The sequence below is a fragment of the Gracilinanus agilis genome, chromosome 3 (genome assembly GCF_016433145.1).
Source record: "Gracilinanus agilis isolate LMUSP501 chromosome 3, AgileGrace, whole genome shotgun sequence".
NCBI classification, from domain to species: Eukaryota; Metazoa; Chordata; class Mammalia; order Didelphimorphia; family Didelphidae; genus Gracilinanus; species Gracilinanus agilis.
The window spans coordinates 458874499-458898639 of NC_058132.1; the positions used below are offsets into that span (position 1 = coordinate 458874499).

Below are 24141 nucleotides of genomic sequence, written 5' to 3' on the forward strand. Positions count from 1 at the left end.
AAAACATCAGGATACTATACCTCCCTTTGAAGCAGCTAGGTCACCCACTGGATAGAGTACAGGGCCATAAGATTATGACAAGTTTAAGGGGAAGAAAGAGAAGGTTCCCAGCTCAAAACTCTAGCAAAGATACAGAAGTTGAGATGACAAATCTTCCAGGACCCTAGGGCAGAAAAGGGCAAAGCTAACCCTGTTTCTCATTCAGAAAGTATTACAATATTGATTGGAAAAGAAAGAGATCTTTCCATTCCTTGATAGAAATAGTCCAGGCAAGAATTAAGTAATTAAGATGTAGGGTGAGGGAGAGTGAGTGCTATTATCCTCCTTACAGATAAAGAAACTGAGACTGAGAGAGATAAGGGTCACACAGCTACTAAATGTCCAAGGAAGGATTCAGATTTAGGTCTGCCTGACTCCAAGCCCTGCACTCTAGTCATTGTATCTACTATCTATCTGCCTTCATCATCTTGTTAGAGAGTTGATCCAAGTTCAAGACTTTTCAGAACTAGCTCTGTGAACAACAAGATATTCTCATATTGGGGTAAATAACCACCATATACAACCGGATAGAGCTCACCGGTCAGTTCTAGTCTGAAAGCTATCTGGAATTATTCCCATCTCCCTAATCCACATTTGACTCCTCCAGTTACACTCACTGGGATTACACAAACAAACATACACACAATATCAGACCTCCTCCTTGACCTGTATCATTTCTCTTATCTAACCATCTGATCCTATCCCCTCCTCAGCTCTTCTCCTAATCTATAACTTCACATGCTAACCCATATTTGGTATTACACACTATTGAATCTCCCTTAGTCCTAACCCAAAAAAGAAATCAATTTCTTTTATGAATTAATAACAGATTCAAGACCAATTGTATATTATTTGCCACTCCCTTTATGTTTATAAAACATATTACATAAATTATCTCATTTGATATTTAAAATAAGCCTGAGTAGTCAGTAGTGTAAATACCCTCTCCATCTTATAGGAGAAGAATTAGAAGCTTCTAGAGGTTAAATAACATCAAAATACACATGGAATTTTTTTAAAGTAATTTTCATTTGTTTTAAATTTTTCATGACCTACTTTGGGATTTTCCTGACAGATATAGGAGTGGTTTGCCATTTCCTTCTCTAGCTCATTTTATAGATGAAGAAACGGAAGCAAACATGATTAAGTTACTTGCCCAGGGTCACACAGATAGCTTCTGAGTCTGATTTTGAACTCAGCACTTCCTGATTCCAATCTTTCCATTTCATCCTGTGTATTAGGTAACTGCTCAAAGACATATGGCTGATAAGTGGCAATTCCTCTTTCAACTATACATTGTTTCCATTATATAAGAACATCACACGAGACCCCATAGGGGGTTACAAAAAGAGTAAAAAGTCTATTCCTTATGTTGAAACAGTTGTATTTACTTGGAAACATCACACAGACACTCATGAAGGAAAATTAGCACAGTTTATTAACACAATTTATTATGTCCAGATTAGCAATACAGATGTAGGGCATCAGGGAAACTAATTGATATGAATGTAAGTGAAAGAACTGAAACATTATAGATCTTTCTAGACCAAATAGCCAATTGGTCATTTCTTTAACCATCCAACAAGAGGATGGTCCAGTACTAAGCACTAAGGACTTGCAAAATTGCATTCTCTATCTTAGAAAATCACATCAGCTAACAAAGAGCATAGGGCTACACGAAGTGATTTTTTTAAAAAAAATACTTTTAACAAAGGCCAAAGAAAATCTGTAAAAAAAGAAAGAAATGGAGTTCTAGATAGGGAGAATAAACTTTTACTACCACTGGTCAGAATACATGAGAAATAGTAAGTGAAATTGTTAAAGATCCCAGCATGCTGAGTTTGTGGTTGGGCTTTGGCATGGTCTGCCATCTTTTCCATTTCTTATTTGTGAAGTTTATTCCCATAGCATAGTTATAAGATGTGTTCAGTAATCTCAAAGCAGAGATCCACCCCCAACCTCAATTCTGTTTGACAAGGATCTCTGCCACTTGATTTTTCTTTGTTTTGTGTTGTTGCAGAATGAATCAATATGAAATAAAGGAGGGAATAATGGAGGGGAGAGACCGATACATTAAACAGCATTAATTTTAATCTCTTTTTCCATTCCCAATAAAATTTGATTTAAAGTCACTGAAGTATATACAAGTATCCATTTCTTAATAGCAATTCATTTCCATTTATTTATGTGCCCTGCTTTTTGATTACCTATAATCAATCCCTGCTGTTGGAGAGGCTGAGGCTATTGGTTTACTTTAGTTCAGGTGTTCTGAAATGTTAGAAAGTTCTTTAAGTTTCAAATTTTTTACCTTAGTAGTTCCACAAACTGACCAGAGATCCAAATCGAATCCATTTGCCTGTTCTTATACTGCTTGCCAACTAAGAATGCCTTTTATATTTTTAACTACAATAAAACTTTCTTTTAAAATATAAAAATTCTTAGATCACGTGCCATACAGAAACACAACTGGGTTCATAGGCAAAGTTGCAACATAGCAGTTCTTACATGGAGGAGTTAAAATATCCATGACCGCTCCCCCTTCCCCAAAAGGTTTCATGTATAGATTTTGAGTACTCCATGAATTTGGATGAGAAAACAGATCTTTAATTTTTACTGACTTCTCACTGAAATTTAGTATTTCCTTCAATTATGAATTTTTAAAAAATCTGTTATTTCAAAAATAGGCTTCACCATACTGCCAAAGTGGTCTATTTATAAGAGGGGGGGAGAAAAAATGTAATTCTTTGCTCTAAGTAGAAGGGAGCCACTGAAAGTTTTCAATTAAGGAAGTAATCTGTACAGTATTATAATTATTATTATTCTATCTTTGGTTAAAGAAGTGATTGGAAAAAAGAGAAAATGATGGAAGCAGAGGGATCAATTAGAATGATATTATAGTAATTCAGATAAAAGGTGATAAGGACCTGGATTACAATAGCTGGCAACATCTTAAGGAGAGGAAATAAATATAAAAAATATTGGGGAGGTAAATTCAGGATTTAATGTAGAAGTTAAGCAAAAGTGGAGTGAAAAGTGACCCTTAAGGTTACAAACCTAGAAGGATGTTGGGATCTTCAAGAGAAATAGTGAAGAAGAAAAATGATTAGTTTAGAGAGAGTGATGAGATTATCTTTGAGCCTGTTGAGTTTCAGGATTACCTAAGTAGAGCTATCCAGCATTTAGAAGTGTAAAATGATAGTATAAATTTAGAACTGAAAGGAAATGTAGAGGGAATATAGAATGTCCAAACCACTCATTTTATTCATGAATAATAAGAGGCTTCAGTGATTTGTCCAGGGTCACATAGCTAGAAAGTGTCTAGATCAGAAATTAAGTCTCCCTAACTCTGTGCCCAGCACTCTATCCAGTGCATCTCACAGCTGCTTTTATCTGAAACTCAGGGAAGAAATAAGGAGGTGGCCTTGCAGAAGTGAATGCTGAGTGGGCAACATAAACAAGGAAGAGAATGTAGAGGGAGAAAAAAGGTAGACTTAGTACAGAACTCTATGGAAAACTTTGTACTTTAACATGAAGAAGAGGATGAAGAAGTAAGGGACAAAGAGTAACACTAGGAGAGAGCAATGTTTAGAAAACTAGGAAAAACAGAGTTATGAAGAAGGAGAGAGTGGTCAGTATTCTCAATGCAGAAAAATCCAACAGGAGAGGGAAAGGGAAAAGATCATTGAATTTAGCATAGAGAGCAAGATGGTGCCAAAGAAAGCAAAGATAGTGATTACAGACTTCTAGATGTATAGCAATGAAAGGAAATAAAAATTTAAAAACAATCAATTGAAAGAATGACAGGATCAAAAAAGGTTTTTTTTTGTTTTTTAGACTAGAAAAGGTCATAAAATATAGATGGAAAGGAAGAGTTGTCTTTTTGCTTCTCATTGATATGCTTAGTTTTATATTATAGTTATATGTGCACATTATATCTCTTATCAGATTATAAGATCTTTCAGGTCAGATATTCTGCCTTATCTATCTAGGTGTCTTAGACATTTAATAAATGTTTTTTAGTTCATCAACATAGAAAAGCCCCTCTACTTGGCCAACTTTCTTATTCTTCTTGACTATATAAAATTCAAGTCCAACACAGTCCCTGGTATAATATAGGTGACAATTGGAACAGTACACTATGTTAGGCATTAGAGGTAGAAAAAAGTTTTTTATAAGAAATGAACCTTATCCTCATGGAATTTATAGTCTAATGGCAGAGCTGAAACTCATATACAAATACTTGTAATATACAATTTAAAAAATCTACTCAATGGAAATATCACTTTTTGTCAGAGAAAAATGAAAGGATTCATCTAGAAGATATTTGTAAATGTTTTTTAAAGGGATGAGTAGGATTTAGCAGGGCAAATGGAATAAAATGGGGGAGGAGAGGGAGAACAACATTCCAGGTGTAAAGAAAATTTTGATCAGATGTAAGAACTCACTGGGATATACTCAAAGAGTACTCCCATTTTTGAATGAAATATGTGCTCTATGATAAAAAAAATGGTTCAGCTGAAAAGATTCACATAAAGTCAATAAATTAACACACAAAAAGCAGACAAGTTTTTCAATCCTAGGAAACCTTCCCTTTAAAAAAAATCCATAAATTGATAAAAAAAAATGAAGTATCAGAAGAAACATAAAGTGCTGACAGAACTGCAAACATAAGTGCAATTTATTCAAGTTCCATGTGGCAAAAAAAAAAAAACATTCAGTGTGTTTGCAAGTTTATTTTTTCTTTGCTCTTTTCTGACATCAAGTGCTTTTTTGGCATCTGCAACAAATACAAGGAAAAAACTTTGTTTTTCTATTATACCAGTTTCTTCTGTGTTCAGATTTTCCCTGGAATCATATAATTGGCAAAACACTAAGGGATCTACTTTGATACATTTATCCCTCCTTAATCTTTTGCTAAAAATATGTACACTTAAAAGTAAATTTTAGTAAATGCATTTGTAAGTGAATTAAATTTGCTTTGAAATGAAATATACCTAACACAGAAATCTTCTAAACAAATAAAATTGTACAGAATACATGCAAAGAGACCTTAGATCTCGAAAAAGTTATACCAACACACACACACACACACACACACACACACACACACACACACACACACNCTCTACCACACACACACACACACACACACACACACACACACACACACACACACACACTCACAGCATTTATATTATTCCATTTTTTCCCTTTTCTCCCATAGAAGGAAACTTAGTTTTGATGAGATGGCTTATGGTAGGCAACCAGGTTGATGGTTTGGGATATAACCAGGAGAGCTAGCAAGAAAATGGTTTAATTCATTCATACTAGGAAATGACACAATACAGCAGATAACTTATAACATATTTGACGGCATGAAATGTCACTAGATAAGACAGATTCTAGGAGTAGTCTCAGCCAAAAAGCTGGCTTTCAAGGAAAGTCCAGATAATAGGCCAGGCCCAGAGACAAAGGTTGTAGTTCCCTTGGTCAGAATGCTAAATGAAGAAGCAGTCCAGTATCCCTGGTAATTCTCTTAGAGGGGAAATTTTAGTAATGAAGTCTGAGATCATTAATAGTTTCTAAAGTAGTTTCCATACTATTGTGCTCAAAGGAATAATGAACTGGAGGAATTCCATGTGAACTGGAATGACCTCCAGAAATTGATGCAAAGTGAAAGGAGCAGAATCAGGAGAACCTTATACACAGAGATGGATACACTGTCGTACAATCTAATGTAGTGGATTTCTCTACTAGCAGCAATGCAACGATCCAGGACAACTATGAGGGACTTATGAGAAAGAATGCTATCCATATCCAGAGAAAGAACTATGGGAGTAGAAACACAGAAGAAAAACAACTGCTTTATTACGTGGGTTGTTGGGGATATGATTGGGAATATTGACTCTGAACAATCACCCTTGTGCAAATATTAATAGTATGGAAATAGATCTTGATCAATGATACGTGTAAAACCCAGTGGAATTGTGCATCAGCTATGAGAGGGGATTGGGGGAAGGGGAGGGAAAGAACATGAATCTTGTAACCATGGGAAAATACCCTAAACTAATTAATTAAAGAAAATTTTCTGGTGAAAAATAAAAATTGGGCATTAAATGTTCCACAAAAAATTTAAAAAAAAAATAGTTTCCCCTCAACTTCTAACCTTCTTTATCTCTGACTAGTTTCCTATTTCAAAATCTCAGTGACAGCCTGAACTTCTCACTTTCATTTACTCACTATATCTTATCAAATTTGATCATTTCTGCTATAATATAAAACATCCATTCCTTTCTTTATATTCATACATCCACCATGGTTCCCAAGTTCAGGCCATCATTATTTCTTTCCTGGACTATTGCAATGTCTTTCTAGCTGTTCCATCTACCTTATGTCTCTCCCTATTCTAACCATTCTAACTATTCTAGCTAAAGTGATTTTTCTGAAAGTATAGGACTGTCATACTTCACTAAACAACAAACTCCAACAGCTCTGTGTTATCTCTAAGATGAAATAGAAATTAGGTATTTAAAACCTTTTGCAATTTGATCCTAACCTACCTTTCCTACCATATTACACAATACTCTCACCCATAGTATTGTCCAACCAATCTGGGCTTCTTGCTGTTCCTTACATACAGTACTTTTTCATCTTTCTCCTTACTTTTTCAGTGATTGTCCCCCATGCTAAAAATGTATTCATTCCTTCATTCCTAATTTCCTTTGAGGGAAAAAAAATCTCACTTATTTTGTATATGCCTCTATATCTCTCTATTTGTTGTCTCCCTTATTTAGATTATAATTTCCTTTGGGGCAGAGATTATTTCCTTTTTGTCTCTGGATTTCCAATGTAGGAGAACAGTTTGACACAGAATGGGTGCTTAACAAATGTTTTTTATTGATCTCAAATTATGCATTATTTATTGTATGTGTGTTATCAGCCCCTACTGAAGATAAATCAGCTTCCCACTTAAGTCATTATACAGTTTTTTGGGGTAAGGAGTTGTCAATATCAGTATAATCAATTCACTTCCTAATTATTGATGTTAGCCTATTACCAGACAGTGGAACTGACCCAGTAGATGTGCCTATGACAGTAAAGATTTCATCTTACTTTTTAGGTTTATTTAAAGCATTATCTCCTTTTACTGAAAAAATTCTCTAGCAAACTGTACAGGTGTTAGTGGGCGACTATGTATGGAAAGGAGGCAGTGATTTCAAGTAGGGGGAAAGTGTAAAGTACGGAAAACATGTTAGATGTAAAATTAGAATTGTTATAACAGTTTGAGGATGTTTTAACATAGTCAAGTAGCTTAAGCTTTAGCTCTACAGATGAAGCAATCTTCCCAGACAAACATAGCTGTTAGGATTTTTTATTTTATTTTAAATTATTTTTTAAAACCCTTTCCTTCTGTCTTGGAATGGATACGTAGTATCCATTCCAAGACAGAAGAGTAGTAATGGCAAGGAAATTGGGGTTAAGTGACTTGCTCAAGGTCACCCAGCTGGCAAATGTCTGAGGTCACATTTCTACCCAGGACCCCTTGTCTCTAAGTCTGGCTCTCTATTCAGTGAGCCACCTACTCCTCACTTTCATTTACTCCCGATATCTTATCAATTTTGATCATTTCTGCCTTAATTTATAATATCCATTCCTTTCTTTCTGTTCCTACATCCACCATGGTTGCCAAGTTCAGGCCCTCATTATTTCTTTCCTGGACTGTTTTGCAATATCCTCCTACTTGCTCCATCTACCTTATGTCTCTCCCTATTCCAATCATCCTCTAATGCATAAGCCAAGGTGATTTTTCTGAAAATGTACAACTGTCACACTCCACTAAACAACAAACTGCCCATTAAATTATTTTTAATATTATTTGTGAATTTGGCACAAAATCATTAACATACAGCATGATTTTACTGTTTTCAGAAGGTTTTCTTTTGTCTTACATTTGTTATTTTAAAATATTTGTCACATTCTTAAATGTGACAGGTGCAAAGACTTTTACTAACAGAATATCTCTTAATTTTATAATGGAAATAAAAACTTTAATTTTTATTTTTTAATGTTTTTATCATGTTTCTTTTTCAATAAGTTATGGATATCTCTAATCACTAGACTATAAGAGGAACTTCAATATTTATTGTTCCCTTAAATAATCTCCTTCTACATCTTTAACTGCTCGCCTATAATCATCATTTCTAGTACTGATTTCAGTGCTTGAGTGCCTGTATGAGGAAAGAATTCTGTTATGTGCCCATTTGGCATGTTCTAAGAGGTTATAGTAGATGATTTTTGGTCTATTATTAGCAGTTAGTAAATAATTATGGCACAGGAATAGAAAAATAGCACCTTCTAGGAGCACCCTTCACATAGGAGAGGCATTAACAGAAGTAGCTATGAGAGACTGTTTACCCAGCTATCTAATAAAATGGATAGCAAAGGTAAAGCTGAAATGACCTATCAAGTATGTGCCATACTTGTCTTCTTCCCTGAGATGGTGATAAATAAATTTCTTAAAAATGCAAATCTTCCTTCTAAAAAAGATAAAAGAGCCTTGAAGAATATTACTAAATATGTGGATTTATTAGATGGAATCAAGTAGTCTTATACTGGAAAAAGTAATCAAGGAAAGAAGCATAAAGCACAAAATTCCAAAGAGAATGAAAAAAACCATAACATAATGAAGAAAAAACTTTGAACTGTTTGAGCTGTAAGCAATATGAAACCCTTCCTTTGAAAGGTCTTTCACAGATATAATAAATACACAGCATCCTTTAAACTACTAAAGATTGATAAATATTAGTAGGTGGGAAAAATAGTATCATTGACCTCAGGAGGAAGAATTCCCATGAGAATATATGGAATGCGCAGATAAAGATGGTACAGCTCCTTGCCTGTAAAGAAGTTATAGTCTTTAATTGAGATTACGTGTAAATAGATAAATAATAGAAAAATAAAGTGAGTTTTTGGAAAATATAGAGTTATGGGACAAATCATAGGGCAAAGGAGAGTACTTCTAACTTAGGACAGAAAATATATACAACTCATGTGTCACTGGACTTTGGAATGTCACAGAATATCACAATGAAAGCATATATTTGTTTAATTCAATCAAATTTCCAAAGTAATGAATCTAATGGAAGAGGACTATATGTTATAACACACATGCATTTCTATAGAAATCCACCAGTATTTGGAAGGAAACATGGTGGGGAAATATTCATTTGAATGAAGAAAAAAGGGAGAGGATAGAGTTAGGAGAGAGAAAAATAACTCTGTTAGGGGATTTTACTACAAACTACCAGGCCAGACACTAAACCCAGTGTCTTCTCCTATCTGACTAGAAAGAACTGGTTAATGAAGTAGAAGTAACAGATCATAAGAAAGTGATCATGATATTTTTGGGGTTTTTTTTTTAAAAACCCTTGTACTTTGGTGTATTGTCTCATAGGTGGAAGATTGGTAAGGGTGGGCAATGGGGGTCAAGTGACTTGCCCAGGGTCACACAGCTGGGAAGTGGCTGAGGCCGGGAAGTGGCTGAGGAAGTGATCATGATATTTTGAAATTGTGGCATGAGCAGAAAATACTGACCACTGTCAGAATGTGGATTTTTGAAAACCATTTCAGAAATTTAAGGAAAAGTCAGATATGATCTCATAGCTTAAAGATCCATAAAAGGAATTCTAGCTCAATAAAGATGAGAGGGTCTAAGAAGTAAAATTCTGACAGCTGGATTACAAACAAGCCTTATAAATGAAGAACGAAGGCATCTAAAGAAACCAGTGTTTCTGCAGGACTCTGGAGTTAATCCAAAGAGAGCAACCGGGAGAAATGAGGTAAATAGAAATCATCCCATGTAAATACTTGTAAAATTACTGAGGATGTTGAATGTAGGAAGAAAAAAGCACTCAAGGGTTAAATGATGATTATCTATAAATACCCAAAAGGTTTTTATGTGGTAGAGGAATTGGGCTTATAACTCTTGGCCTTGGAAAAGAGAATCAGGACCAATAAGAGTATTTTTTTTAACTGATTTGGGCCTCGAGTCAGGAAGACTTGAATTCAAAACTGCCCTTAGACACTTATTAACTATATGATCCTGGGCAAGTTATTTACTATATTGTCCTCAGTTTACTCATTTGTAAAATGAACTGGAGAAGGAAATAGCAAAGCACTCTAGTATTGGCAAAGAAAACTCCAATGGCATTACAAAGAATTGGACACTGACCAACAATAAAACTTAATCAGTATAGGAATCTCCCTCTGAAGAACGTTTCCTATAAATGAAAATCTGTACCTTCTCTGCAACCTTTAGTCTTAAAGGTTTGGCTGGGGTGACCACATGTAAGCCCACAGTGAAGGCTTTGAGTGCTCCCTCTGGTACATGTGCCATGGGTTCGCCACCACAGCCCTATAGCATGATTTAGTGGATAGAGTGCTAGGCTTGGAAAGAGCTTGGTTTCAAATCCTCCATGTTTGAACATGGACAAATCATTTAATCTCTTTGAACTTGTTTCCTCATCTACCAAATGTGCATATTTATGGTCACTAACAAACAAAGTTGATTACAAATGACCTATTTGGAAGTGCTTTCCCAAAATATATTATTTAATAATATTAATAATTTCCTTGCATTAATTTTTCCCTCTGAGAAGATCTTCCTGGATGTCAAGTATACTCCTAAACATCTTAGAAAAAATAAAAGTCTGTCATTTGAATGCCAGTGTTTCTTATCAAAAAAGAAACACTCAGCATTTTTGTTGGTGGTGTGCTTTTTGTCTTAAATTACCTTTTTAAGTTATATGTTAGCTCAGAAAGTAGAACTCTATTCTCCTAAGGATCCAATTAATACTACAAAAGATGGTAAGTTTTACTGTAATATGATGGCAAATGTATTGACAATTGCTTTAGTATCTTTTTTACAAATCATTATCACTGTGTTTACTTTGAAACAGAGGACTTTTAAAGTGGTTTTAATGTTTGTCCATGAGTATTTTTTTTTAATCTGAACAATTTCTGGGGAAAAATTTTTCTCAATTTTTAAAAATAAGTACATATTCCAGAAGTTTTTATTTTTTTAACGTACCAGTTGTTCATCTATTAGCACCTTAAAAAGTAAAGGGCAGCCATCTTCAATATCAATATTGAATTGTTTTTTTACAAAAACATGGCAGGTTGATAGTGCTGAGAGCAAAGATTACCTATTAGTCTTACACCTCTCACTTGTAAAATTTTCCTATGTCATTTATCTGTGGAGGCAGGAAAGCAGAGGGGAAATATGTAAACCATGCAATAGAATGAAGGGGAAAAAAATCAGCCATTTAAAAGTAATTTTAAAAAGACAGATGGGTTGATTGAAAATGGATGTAGGTACCAGCTTTGAAGGGCCTTCTGATCTTTTGTCCTGTTATTTTAATTCCCAAATCTAGAAAGCTATGCTCCGACAGAGGCAATTGGTCTTATTTCTTCTGTCTTTCTCTCCCAGCTATATTTTAAATACAATCTCCTTAAGCAACAGCTAGAAAATCTTCTGTTCAGTTGTTCCTATAATTAAATGAAAGGCTGGTAGCAGGTTTTTATAACAGCATTATTCTTGGTCACAATTTACCCTTTTGTGCTTGATTTCATTATTTTATTTCTTTCAGTTTTCATTCTTTCTTGAACTACTTGGAGTGGGTAGGGCAGGGGGAATGAGCCTATTCCCACATAACAATACTTATCATATGGGCTGACAGATAGAAGTATTCTTTAAAGCAGTGTTTAAGACCTTCCCGATTAGGATGCCATGTTGTGCTTCCTGTTTGGGAATGATAATAGCTATGAATTTCTTAAGAAGGTGAAAATAAGATGATCATTAAATGGGAGGCAACAGAAGGTATACTATTCATCCAGTAGGGCCTTTGAATTCCTACCAGTTAACAAATTATATTGGCAATGACATTGACACAAGCCAGAGTTGCTTATGGTATTCTCATATGTTTGCTGAGGGAAACTTTAAAAGAAAAAAGGAAACACACCAAACTGGTTTTCAAAATCTTTTCTGGTATAACCACATCAAAGACTCTGGATTGCCCAGAAGTTTAGAGGATTATCTAAAGCTAATGCATTAAATGTCTAGATTGTTTGTCTTAGAAGGATCTTATGCACTTTGGGTTTTTTTTTTTTTAAGTTGGCTTGGAAACCAACAAACTTTTACAACTTGGCCACTTGATTAGAGGAATGGAGAGATGGTCTCCCTTGTCATTCTGTGTGCCTGCAAGAACAGGTGCTAAATCATAACTGGCTTACTGGCTCAATTCACAGCCAGGGAACCATTCAGTTATTGAGCCCTGCTCTCATGAATGACCATCTCGACAGCTGACTGGAGTTTCTATACATAGTTTCTTATGGGGACAATGAAAGTAAGTGGGTCAGCCAAAGGCTAAATAAAAGTGCAGAAAATTAGTGTAACTTGGAACCATATGGCACATAATCATGATAAAGCCATATATGCTTGCATGAGTTGAGGACTTGGGGTACTAGAGTTATCTGAATATATAATAAAGGCTCCAGAAACTGGCCATTAAAAATCGTAGTAAGGGAAATAATGGGAAATTCACGTCCTGCTAAATATTTAGATTATGTCTGAAAATAACTATTTGGCTTTCTGGCTTTTAATTAAAAAATACAAATTATATAAAAGAATTACCCTGCCCAGCAAATATGACCACTTTCTTTTTCATTTCATTTCTCAGAAATGTGACCAAATTTTCAATAAGTTATACCATACCCACTCATTATAAATTAAATCTTATTTAAAATGGGGTGGAAGGGCAGGGGTGGGTTCATCTACTGGGATTGAACTTTATTTTCTTGTAAATTTCTTGCTAGTCGGGAAGACTGAGGAAATGTTCTGAGCACTAATGAATTATGAAGTTGTTAATATAGCTAGAGATGGTGTTCTTGTGCTTTTTTTTCCTCCCTTTTTTGGAGGGTGGGGGTGGAGATGGGGGAGGTGGTTGTTATTATTCATGCTTTGTGTAAGAAAAATGTCAAAAGTAAACAAAGTAGAGACAGTGGTCAAATCCTGTGTCTCTATTCTCGGGGAGGGAGGGGGGCATACGGAACAAATAAAATGTGAAGTATAATAGTAGGGTCCCATGGGAAAGAGCCCTGTGATTGTGGGGTGGCAGGCACTCTGCTTAAAGGCAGTATGCTCTGGGTGGGGGCAGTTCTGTCGCTGAGTCATGCGATAGGAGGGGGGCCCTTTTCATTCTCACACACATCCTCTCTCCTGATGTCACCAATCTATTCTTCAGTGGGAGAATTGATTAGCATTCATCGGGAGCCTTTGCAGGGGAGAAAGAAAAGGAGGTTGAGAAGAGAGACAGTGGAGGCAAAGGGGAAAACCGGTGGCCACGGAGCTGGCTCTTTCCCGTCCAGGCTACATTGAAACTTTAAGCACAATCGAGGGGAAGAATGGGTATTTTATAACTAGGATCCTTGGTGACGTATGGCTGACTGTTCCCTGGCAAGAGATCTTTATGGACCTGTAGCAGAGTGAAATTGAAGGCATCTGGGAAGGGACCGTAATCTACTGTAGAGAAGAACAGAGCCCCTCAATCACTGGCGCTGTAAATAAGAGACGGAGAGGAGTCAGAAAGAAAGGGAATAGTGGAGGGGGGGGAAGCCTCTTTTGGGGGGGAGTGGGGTAAAAAGCATTTTTGGTGGATGGTATGAAGCCAGCCATGGAAACTGCAGCGGAGGAAAATACAGAACAAAGCCAAGAGAAAAAAGGTACCCAGAGCTCTAACAATAGCCTGTTTAAATCTTTTCACTGGGGGTGCTTTAAAAAGGTTTAGACTGCTTCTGTCACTCTTAGGACTTGCTCTTAAACAATCACTACTGCATCTTCAGCCTGCAGGGATTTTTCTTTTTCTTCTTTTTTTCATTTGCCATTGAGGGTTGACAACAGATTAGTAGGGCAGCAGAATACTCTGGGTTCTCATCTGAAATCTTTACCCACTTCCACCTTGAAAATAGTCTCTCAGAGAAGAATACTTATTATCTGATTAGAGAGACTGAGAAAACTGCCTGTCGCCCCCCCCCACCACCTATTTGTTTATTGCTCAGTTTCTGTGTGTTATTGGTTAAGGGACTCATGAGCCTTCATGATATGTAAAGATAGCAAAAAATGTTGTTTTCTGCCAATGTAGAATGATATAGAAACTGGATGATACAGAACTGCATGCATTGGGTGCCTTGTGAAACCCTCTTGTTTTTCCCAGTGATTTCAATATTCTCTCATTCCTTTGACTACAGTAGGATCTCATGATAAAATGGCTTGCTGTCCTACAAATTGAATGTATGGTAGGTTAAATCATATCTTTTGAAATAAATCACATAAATATAGCAAATCTTGAAAATACAATATGTAAGGTGGTTCTTATTCTCTCCTTCCCCCAACCCCACCTACTGCTACTCTTATCAAAAGATTCTATGAGGCTTTATAGGAATTGGGGTGGAGAGGGGAGAAGATAATGTTCTTTTCTTAAAAAGGAATCTTAGATCAAGGTTATGCTTCTATTGTCTTTAATGTCTTCAGTTTGGTAGAGGGGGGATAAACCAGTCCTAGTTAATCATTTTGAGATAGGAAAATGGCAGAGGAAAAGGGCTTAATTAATCTCTGGGCTCCCTGGGTGATGGACTGATCACAAGCTGAACATTCTAAAGTGCAAATTCAGTCACTGGCAGGTTACCACATCCCTGTGCAATATAATCTTATCTCCTTTGATATGGTAGATCATTGCATGAGTAGAAACCACCCTTTCAATATGAAGCTCAGTCTGTTACAGAGAATAAATCATATTAAGGTGGCTTGTCATGTTATCATGATCCAATGATGCTTACTAAACTATAATAGTTTTATAGAATGGAGCCTTTGATGTGTATTACTTACTAATTCATATTATCATGTAAAATATCTATTAAATAATATTAGGGATTTTCTAATAAACAATCATTTGATAATGGTTTTGTGCTACAAGCTTGAATATAAGCTTACCAATAATTTTTTTAATTTAGAAGAAGCTTTTTACATTCATCTATGAATGAAAAATAAAGCTGAAATAATAAAATGATGAAACCTGACCAGAGATCAATCCAATGGTAGTAGAGCCTGTAGAATATTCACAGAGTTGAAGGCTGAGATTAAAGTTTAAAAATTCATTATCAAGATCATCAGAGATGAACATTTATTATTCCTTTTGGAATATAATTGTATATAATTATATCTGGAACATAATCATATTATTATAGCTGATCTGAGGATGTCTTTGATGTTAGTTTTTGGTTTTTCTTTCTTTTTTCTTTTTTTAGTAATTTACCCCCAAAGAAGCTTCCTCTACTATAGCATCTATGTTTGAAATATGGCATTTGCCAACAGCCAGAAAAACCATTGACTCCATATGAAAATACCCCTCATGAGTCTCCCACAATCCCACAGAAGCAATTATGAGACAGAAACCTGTACAAATTCCTAAACTCACAATGTTGTTTCTCAGTATACAAGCTGTTAGAATGTCCTGTGTCATATTTATGTATAACAATGGGGGGGATGCGGAAATCAGCTCCATTGGTAATCTGTTGGCCTTGCTTCAGAACATCATACTATTTAATGGTTTTCGAAGGTTCTTTTTTTCTTTTACATTTTTTGCATCGTTTTATTCATTGTAACACATTGACACAAACCGTTTCTGTAGACCCAACAACAAGTATTTGAAAACTGGTCAACTGGGGTTTGAGAGAGAAAACCTGAGACAAATTATAATTCATATGAGAGCTTGAAAATTACCAAAATACTAAAATTCTAGACACATTTCAAATAATGTGAAATGCTTAATCATTAGATGTATTATCTACACACCGGCTTTGTATGCCCAAATGAATAAAAATAAGCACTGAGGTCAAGCCATTCATTTTGTTGATCCATAACAGTGGGGGGTTGTGATTGGTAAAGAAACCACCATAAATGTTAGACTGGAAAGAGGCCCAACTATCCATCTTCATTTAGATAAGCACATCAAACAAGTTCGTGTGCGAGTGCACAAAACCAAATCCCACAAAACTGTTTTCTTTCTGGTATCTTAATAGATCCCCCTATGTATAGGCGGAGGAGTAAAGGGAGAGAGTGTATTTGATGTCTACAATTTAAATATTTCAAATGTGACTTGGGAAATCGTTATTTTTATTATGTTAAGATTAACTTTTCTTCCCATCAGAAGAACAGTCTACAAATTACCCATTATCTAAATCTGTGGAGCATTATTAGAACATATTTTATTTCCAGTGATCTCTATTATTAAATTTAATTTTCACAATTCCATCTCTCTACATTTGGCTTTCAATGCATAATTGTCCTACATGTCCCTCCTTTCTCTTCCCTTCTAGTTCTAAGATCTTCAGTGGAAATACTTCAGTCTTTTATTCTTCCATTATTATTGGCATTTGGCTAGGTTCTCAATAAAGGTCTCTCTATTATTATAGTGTATATTTACTATCCAAATACGTTTTGCTTTCTAGGTTTACATTGTGTTCTCAGTAATTAGCTCTTCTTCTCTAACCCTTCTTTTAGACCTTCCTAGCCAGCCTAAGAAGGAATATTCAGCCCAGCTAGTGGGATTTTTCTACTTCCTCTAAAAAGACAGTTTTTTTAAGCAACACCAGAATGACTGTTTACAACTACCACCACATCACCTTTGTCCCTCTACTCCCTCCCTACAACACAAGGATGATAGTAATTTTTAAAAAACTAATCATCCTTTTTAAATAAACTTATTGTAGAAGTGCCTGAGTTTAGAAATATTTACATAACTTTTGCTATTGAAAAATTACAGAATGATGAAAATTCATTTGATGTTGAGCAGATGTTTTTTAAATTGGGCTGAAAATGCCTAGTTTTTACAGATTATGTTTTCAATTTTCAGGCCTTAAATTGGATCAGAATGGAGGGCAACCAGGTGGCTCAGTGGATAAAGAGGCAGGCCTGGATACAAGAAGTCCTGGGTTCAAATTTGGCCTGTGTGACCCTGGACAAGCCATTTAACCCTCGTTGCCTAGCCCTTACTGCTCTTCTGCCTTGGAATCAATACACAGTATTAATTCTAAGACTGAAGGTAAAGGGTTTGTGGGGTTTTTTTTTAATTAGATCACAATGGGATGATCAAATAAGCAGATTCATTGAAATAAAATCCATGAGCAGAATGAAATCCCTTTTGTAATTTGGCATATTTCCTAAGAAATAGACACTCAGTAATAGAGAGGTTGAGAAATTTTGTTTCCACTTATTTATGACCATTATGTTTTTTACAATTAAATGTACTCTGAGCCTCTGAAATTGCTGAGAAGGTCTTTTGTGCATAATCACAGGGTAGGAAAAAAATAAACATAGATATAATTTTATTGCACTGGAGTATAAGATGGTCCAATTTTTATGCATTGTTATGAATAAAATCCAAACATTTATGCTGGAAATTTATTTTTTATTATAGGCTAATAAGGAACTTATGGGGCCTTATTGTTCGTTCACTCATGGAGTTAGGAGGGTCAAGCCTCTAGGCATCCTTGTTTTAAGTCAGAGTCAGGGACTCTCCGCATCAAATTGATTCCTTTACTATGTAGGAAAACAAATGTGGCAAATTAGAAACACCTGATCATTAAACATTGATTTTTTAACACATTCAAAATAGGAAACAAATTCAAGTGATCCTTGAATTCCTTACAGATCTTTAATATGAATTTTATAGAACTAAATTTAATTTTATGATGTTGTAGAAAAAAACAAAAAAAGACATTTAAATACACTAGATAGTATTTTCTCTGCATTTACTGCTAGGGTGGGAGATTTGGAGACCTAATGTCTTAAACTGAAGAACTAAGGAAGTATATTATTATTATATTATCCTTGGGATATAATTTCTCTTAAACTGAGGAACTAAGTGAATATATTTGTATATATGTATGTATGTAAATATTTTTTAAGCTAGCAATATTCCACAGTGCCCATTTAATAGCATAATGAGTGGTTATTTTTTTTTACATCTTTTTTTGCTTAATCTTATTAAGGTCTCTTATAAAGAGTTTCTGATATCATTTTACCTAACCTGTGTCTATGGCGCTTTCACCAAGGAGGCCATTTGAGGCATTGGACATCTGGTGAATCTTACTGTATGTAAGAAAACAGCATGGTGCCCCAGATGGTACTGGGCATATGCATGTAGCATGGCTTTTTAAAAGTAGAAATTTAAAGGAGAAAGGATTTCTATAAACCATTGCTTCTATCTCCCACATATCTAACATTTCATCCCAAGGTATATTTTTCTATACTTAGATTTGTTACAGCTTCCATTTCCACTAGAAAAGTCATTCCGACATTTCCTGGTATTGAGCAGAATTTTGTCCCCTTTTCAAAAGGAGTGCATAACTTGATGCCAGTATTACCCTCCACCTTCCTTTTTTTGTTACTTAGCTTAATGAGCGAATTGTTTAGAAAATGATCTCAAATAATATCTTTGAACATGTGCTTGTCAAGGCAGTGATGTAATGAATTTGCTGTCCTTCAAAGATGATATTATTTCCCCAGTTAATGAGACTCATCTCCCTCCCACCCCACAATTGATGATTGATCTGTGGGAACTCCTTGTAATAAAAGAGCAAACATTCATGACGTAGGCTAGATTAGAAGAGCTGAGCAAAATTAACATGTCCTTGCAGATTCACTTCATGGCAATGGCCTTGTTGGTTCTGTGTTCTTGCAGAATGGCCAACTGCCTTAATACTTTAAACTTGTTTTATAAAAGGCATTAGATGAGAGCTCCAGATGATGAAGTCCAGAGAGAGGAGGGATTTAATCCCAGACCCAACACTTACATGCTCTGTGACCCTCTCTAATAGGGGTAATCATTTTTTAACCCTTATTTTATGTCTTAGTAATAACACTTAAGGCAGAAGGGCAAGTGCTAGGCAAATGAGATTAAGTGAAATGACTAAAACAGCTAAGAAGTCTCTGAGATCAGATTTGAACCCAGTTCTTCCTGGCTCTAGGCCTGATGTGCCACCAAGTTTCCCTGAGAAGGGTTCTAATCTTGTATTACTCATTTCCCAGGATTTTTACATACCCAAAGCATTTATATAAATAAAGAATGGTTTGTGATTGAGGCTGTGCAGTCTGTTCAAAATAATGGACTTAAAAATAGGAAAGACCTGTGTTCAGATCTTCTCTCTAAAACTAGCTTTGTGACCCCCTCTCCTTAAGCCAATTCTTATGAACCTTAATTTCCTGATCTGCAAAATGGAGATACCTCTCATGAATTACCTCACAGCCTTGTTGTGAGAATTAAATGAGACGATACATGAAAAGTGTTTTGCAAACTTTAATGAACTATGTGAGAGTCAGCTATTTTGTTAATAGTAGCAGGGTGTTAAATAGTCTTGGAGGAAATTACACATAAGGCTTCCTGTATTAATTATCATTAAAGTAATTTTTGCCACTGGTGACCTGCTGAAATAGCAGTAAGGAATGTCCAGTAGGAGAATAATGATATCTTGTCTAGGGCAGTCATATGTCTTATTCCGGAGGATGAACTAAGGGGTCACGGTATACTAGCTGGTTTACAAAACTGGAATAACATATATTTGAAGTTGCAGCATTTATTTAATGTGTGTGTCACCTATGTACCAGACACTTTTGCTTTCCTTTTTAAAAAATGAAGCAACTCACCAAAAATAAGGGCTTGATATGTGTTTCCTTCAAGAACACTCATTAGAAAATAAGCTATTTATTTTCAAAAGAATCATCTTTGTCCCTTTGTTGCCTATAGTTAGATAAATTCCCAAATGTTAGTAAATGGAACTGTGGAATTGTGTTACTCCATTTTAAAAACCACAGGTTCTCAGTAAAGACAAATTAAGGGGGCAGCTAGTGACCTAGTGAATCGAGAACCAGACCTAGAGATGAGAAGTCCTGGGTTCAAATCTGATCCCAGATACTAGCTCTGTGACTTTGGGCAAATCATAATCCCTTTGCCTAGACCTTACAACTCTTCTGCCTACACAATACTGTGTATTGGTTCTGAGATAGAAGGCAAGGTTTTTTGTTTTTGTTTTTGTTTTTTATTTTAAACCCTTAACTTCTGTGTATTGACTTATAGGTGGAAGAGTGGTAAGGGTAGGCAATGGGGGTCAAGTGACTTGCCCAGGGTCACACAGCTGGGAAGTGGCTGAGGCCGGATTTGAACCTAGGACCTCCCGTCTCTAGGCCTGGCTCTCAATCCACTGAGCTACCCAGCTGCCCCCTATGGCAAGGTTTTTTTTTTAATAAAAGATAGATTGAAAAATAAAAGCTCTCATACTGTAAATTTTTCACTTTGTTTTGAATTTTCCTTTGATGTATAGTCAAAATAGAATGTAAGTTTCCAGAAGGCAAGGGTTATCTTACTAGCATAGTGCCTTACACATAGATAGCACTTAATAAATAATACTTGTTGACTGATTTGGGGAAGACAAAAATGAGACATTTCCTCTGTAAGTCCCCTAATAGTCTTAATTCTTGTAAACATTCAATGTTACAAATGGTGTTTTTGACTTGAGTCACTCAAAAATCTTCAGCCTAAATAAGTGTATCTTTGAGTATATCTACTTTCTAAGAGAATATTTTTGGGTTGAGTTTTTTAAATTGAATTTATATGTGGCACTTAAATTGGAATCTTTTTCTTTCCTCCTCCTATAGAGCTAAAAGTAGCATTTCTCTCTTCCTACCTTCAAATGAGCTCTAGACCATCTGTACACACTCTCTCTCTCTCTCTCTCTTTCTCTCTCTAGCAATTTATAATAAAATGCACTTGAGGAATAAATGCAAAGTAGAGATAGAGACCTTAGGATTAGGTTGGGGGTGATCAGAGGAATCTGCTAGTGTAGATCAACTGGCAGTGGGACGGAAATACATGTTACTTAGAAGCTTTCTACTTTTACAGAGTCTTTTGCTGACTAAGTTCTAAGCAACCTTGTTTCTACACTGTTGAAGGAGTATAAATGCTGTCAGCACCCTCTAGATTTTGGTACCTTAGAACAAAGTCCCACTCTAATCATAGTTTCTTTGTTCCCTATGGTCAACCGTTCAGTTATTTCAGTCGTGTCCTACTCTTCATGACCCTATTCGGAGTTTTCTTGGCAAAGATACTGGATTGCTTTGTCATTTGCTTCTCCAGCTCATTTATAGGTGAGGAAACTAAGGCAAAGAGAGTTAAACTTGCCCAGGGTCACCCAGCTGGGAAGTATCTGAGGACAGTTTTGAACTCAGCAGGTGGGGCACTCTTTCTCTATCCATTGCAACACCTCTTTGCTGCTATGATCAACATAGTATCCCTAATTCTAGGATAAAATGTAGCCTTGGAATTAACTTGGAATCCAGCAAATAGGACTTCTAGAAGTCAGGTTCTGACTTTTAATAGTATGTTTTTTGTCTCAGGGAAATAAAACTTATCTTGTATTCTTTTTCTTGTTAGCCTTAGGATACATTATGGTAGTCGATGTACCTTAACCTAAGATTCCCACTACTGAAATTCCCAGGGTATATCCTGGCTGTGAGCATGAGCTAACAAGTAGGAAGAAAGAGAAGCCTCCGAGAGAGAACCAGGCTCATGTCAACCCAGCTGAGCCATATTTTATGCTTATAATAGCATCTCCATGGGCTTAGTGTAAGGAAAACGTTTTGTAAACCATGAAGTATTGTACAAATGTGATGAGCAAGAGTATATCCCATCAGAGAATTCTAAGTAAAGATTCTATAATTCCATTCTAAGTTTTAGGATAAGAGACAGTGTAACATAAAGAATAGAAAGAAAACTGGAAAACTTGAATTCCAGTCCTTTTTCTTTCACAAACTAGTGGTATAACCACAACCAAGTCACTTAATTTCTCAGTGCCCCTAGGCAACAAAGACTTTGTTATAAATGAGTTGTCAATATATATACACGTATGTATACATACATATATATATATATATGTGTGTACACACACACACACATATATATATGTATATATATATACATATATATGTATATAGATCAAGGAAGGGAGTTTTGACACTGAGAGTTCCCTTCAAAGAAATGAAAAATATGGATTTTCTATGTGGGCTCAAAAAAAAAAGTAATGAGATATTGCCTTTGTTGAAATTCATGCTATGTTTATTGATAAATTACTGGAAAGCATGCTGTGTTGGAAAGAGCACAGGATTTGGAATCAGTCAACAAGCATTTATTAAGTGTTTGCTATCTGTAGCAGGTGCTGTGCTAAGTAGTATGTATACAAATACAAGTAGAAAGAAATAAAGCCCTATTCTCAAGGACCTTACAATCTAATGGGGAAAGACTACACCATAAAAGAAAGGTGAAGAGGAAGTGAGGGTGGCATGGTAGGGAACATCTTAAGTACAGCCTGGCAATTAATGAGACCTGGGTAGTCTGGGCATCCTTTAATTGGAGGTCATGGGAGGACTCATCCAATCAGAGGGAGAAGGAGCCGAGGATACTTCAGTGTTTGAATTCCAAGGTTTGAATGAGACTTCAGGATGAAGATCTGGGGCATGGTAGCATGAAGATGAATGAGCATCAGAGCATCCACGTTAAAATTCTGCCTCTGACACTATGTGACCTTGGACAAGTACTTTTATCTCTCTCCACCTATGGAATGAGGAGGTGCCCTGTAATTCTAACTTTCTGTGAACTTGCTTATTTTTTAAAAACCAGGCACTTCCCTTTGTCTTTATTCCCCTGTCTTAGGTGACAGTCTCCCCCAAAATGGGAGTTGAGAATGATTTAGGAATGTTGTATTGCCCAGTCTCATCTTCACTTCTTGGTGTAAAAGCATGTTTCAGGGAACTCATCTTATTGAACTGGGCTCTAAAAAGGTAACTGGTATTGGCAGGATCCATTTCCAGGGTGCATAAATCTTGTTATTCCACTCAGAGAAATATTTTTAGCAGCTCAACACCTGATAGCAGTGCTGCCATACACAGAGATTATCTCTATTTGACATCCTATCATTCTTCTTTTGATATGTATAGAAGACAGATTCCAAAAGTCTGTATTCTCAGTAAATGTTGCTACTCAGCTCAGAGATTCTTAACTTTTTTGGGCATTCCCCTTTGTCATTATGAATACCACAAATGATGAATACCACAAATGGGGTCACAGAATCAGATGCAATGGAAAACTATGAAACAAGACTTGTGAACTCCTCAAAATATGGTTTATTAAAAATTCATAATTTTAAAAAATGCTAAATTTTAATTAGAGGTTAATAGGAAAAAAATCTATTTTTCTTATCTAAGTTTTTATATCCCCTGAAATCTTATCTTATCTATCTATCTATCTATCTATCTATCTTATCTTATCTTATGGATTATTCCTTTGAGGAAAGTGTTAACCTCAGGATAAAAATCCCAACTCTAGTAAGAAAAGTCTTCTAGGTTCTCTACTTAAATTTTTTTAGGGAATTGAATCTCTATCCTATCCTAGGATTCAGATTAGTTAATTTAAAGCTGTGGCCTTAAATTCACAGAATTTTAATACTGACACTGTCAAAGGTAATCTAATTCAAATTTTTCACTTCTAGATGAGAAAACAGGAGCAGCCTAATTAAGTAGCTTAAATCATAATGCAATAATAAGTGACTATGGGGGGCAACTGGGTGGCTCAGTGGATTGAGAACCAGGCCTAGAGACAAGAGTTCCTAGGTTTAAATCTGGCCTCAGACATTTCCCAGCCGTGTGACCCTGGGCAAGTCACTTAATCCCCATTGCCCAGCCCTTACCACTCTTCTGCCTTAGGACTAAGGCAGAAGGTAAGGATTGTATAATAATAACAATAATAGTAATGTGACTGTGCCATGACTAAAATCCAAGTCTTTGAACACAGTCCAATTTTCTTTCTACTACCCCAGCATTGGATTGTTTACTGTCTAGCATCTCCCAGTGTAATCTTGCTTACCACATAGATGAAGAATAGAAGAGGAGAAAGAGACCAATTTTGAAGACAGAATTTATCAAGAAAATTGGGAGATTCT

The 24141-nt window shown here is 35.7% G+C and overlaps 1 protein-coding gene across 4 annotated transcripts in view; it reads left to right on the top strand.

Annotated features, from left to right (window-relative positions):
- The first annotated feature begins 13757 nt into the window (after positions 1-13757).
- GPM6B (glycoprotein M6B) overlaps positions 13758-24141 on the top strand; it is a 61603-nt gene continuing 51219 nt past the window's right edge. For all 4 annotated transcript variants that reach the window (XM_044670366.1, XM_044670368.1, XM_044670367.1 and 1 more), the window contains exon 1: positions 13758-13818. In XM_044670366.1, the coding sequence (XP_044526301.1) occupies positions 13758-13818 (61 nt within the window). The remainder of the gene's footprint in view (positions 13819-24141) is intronic.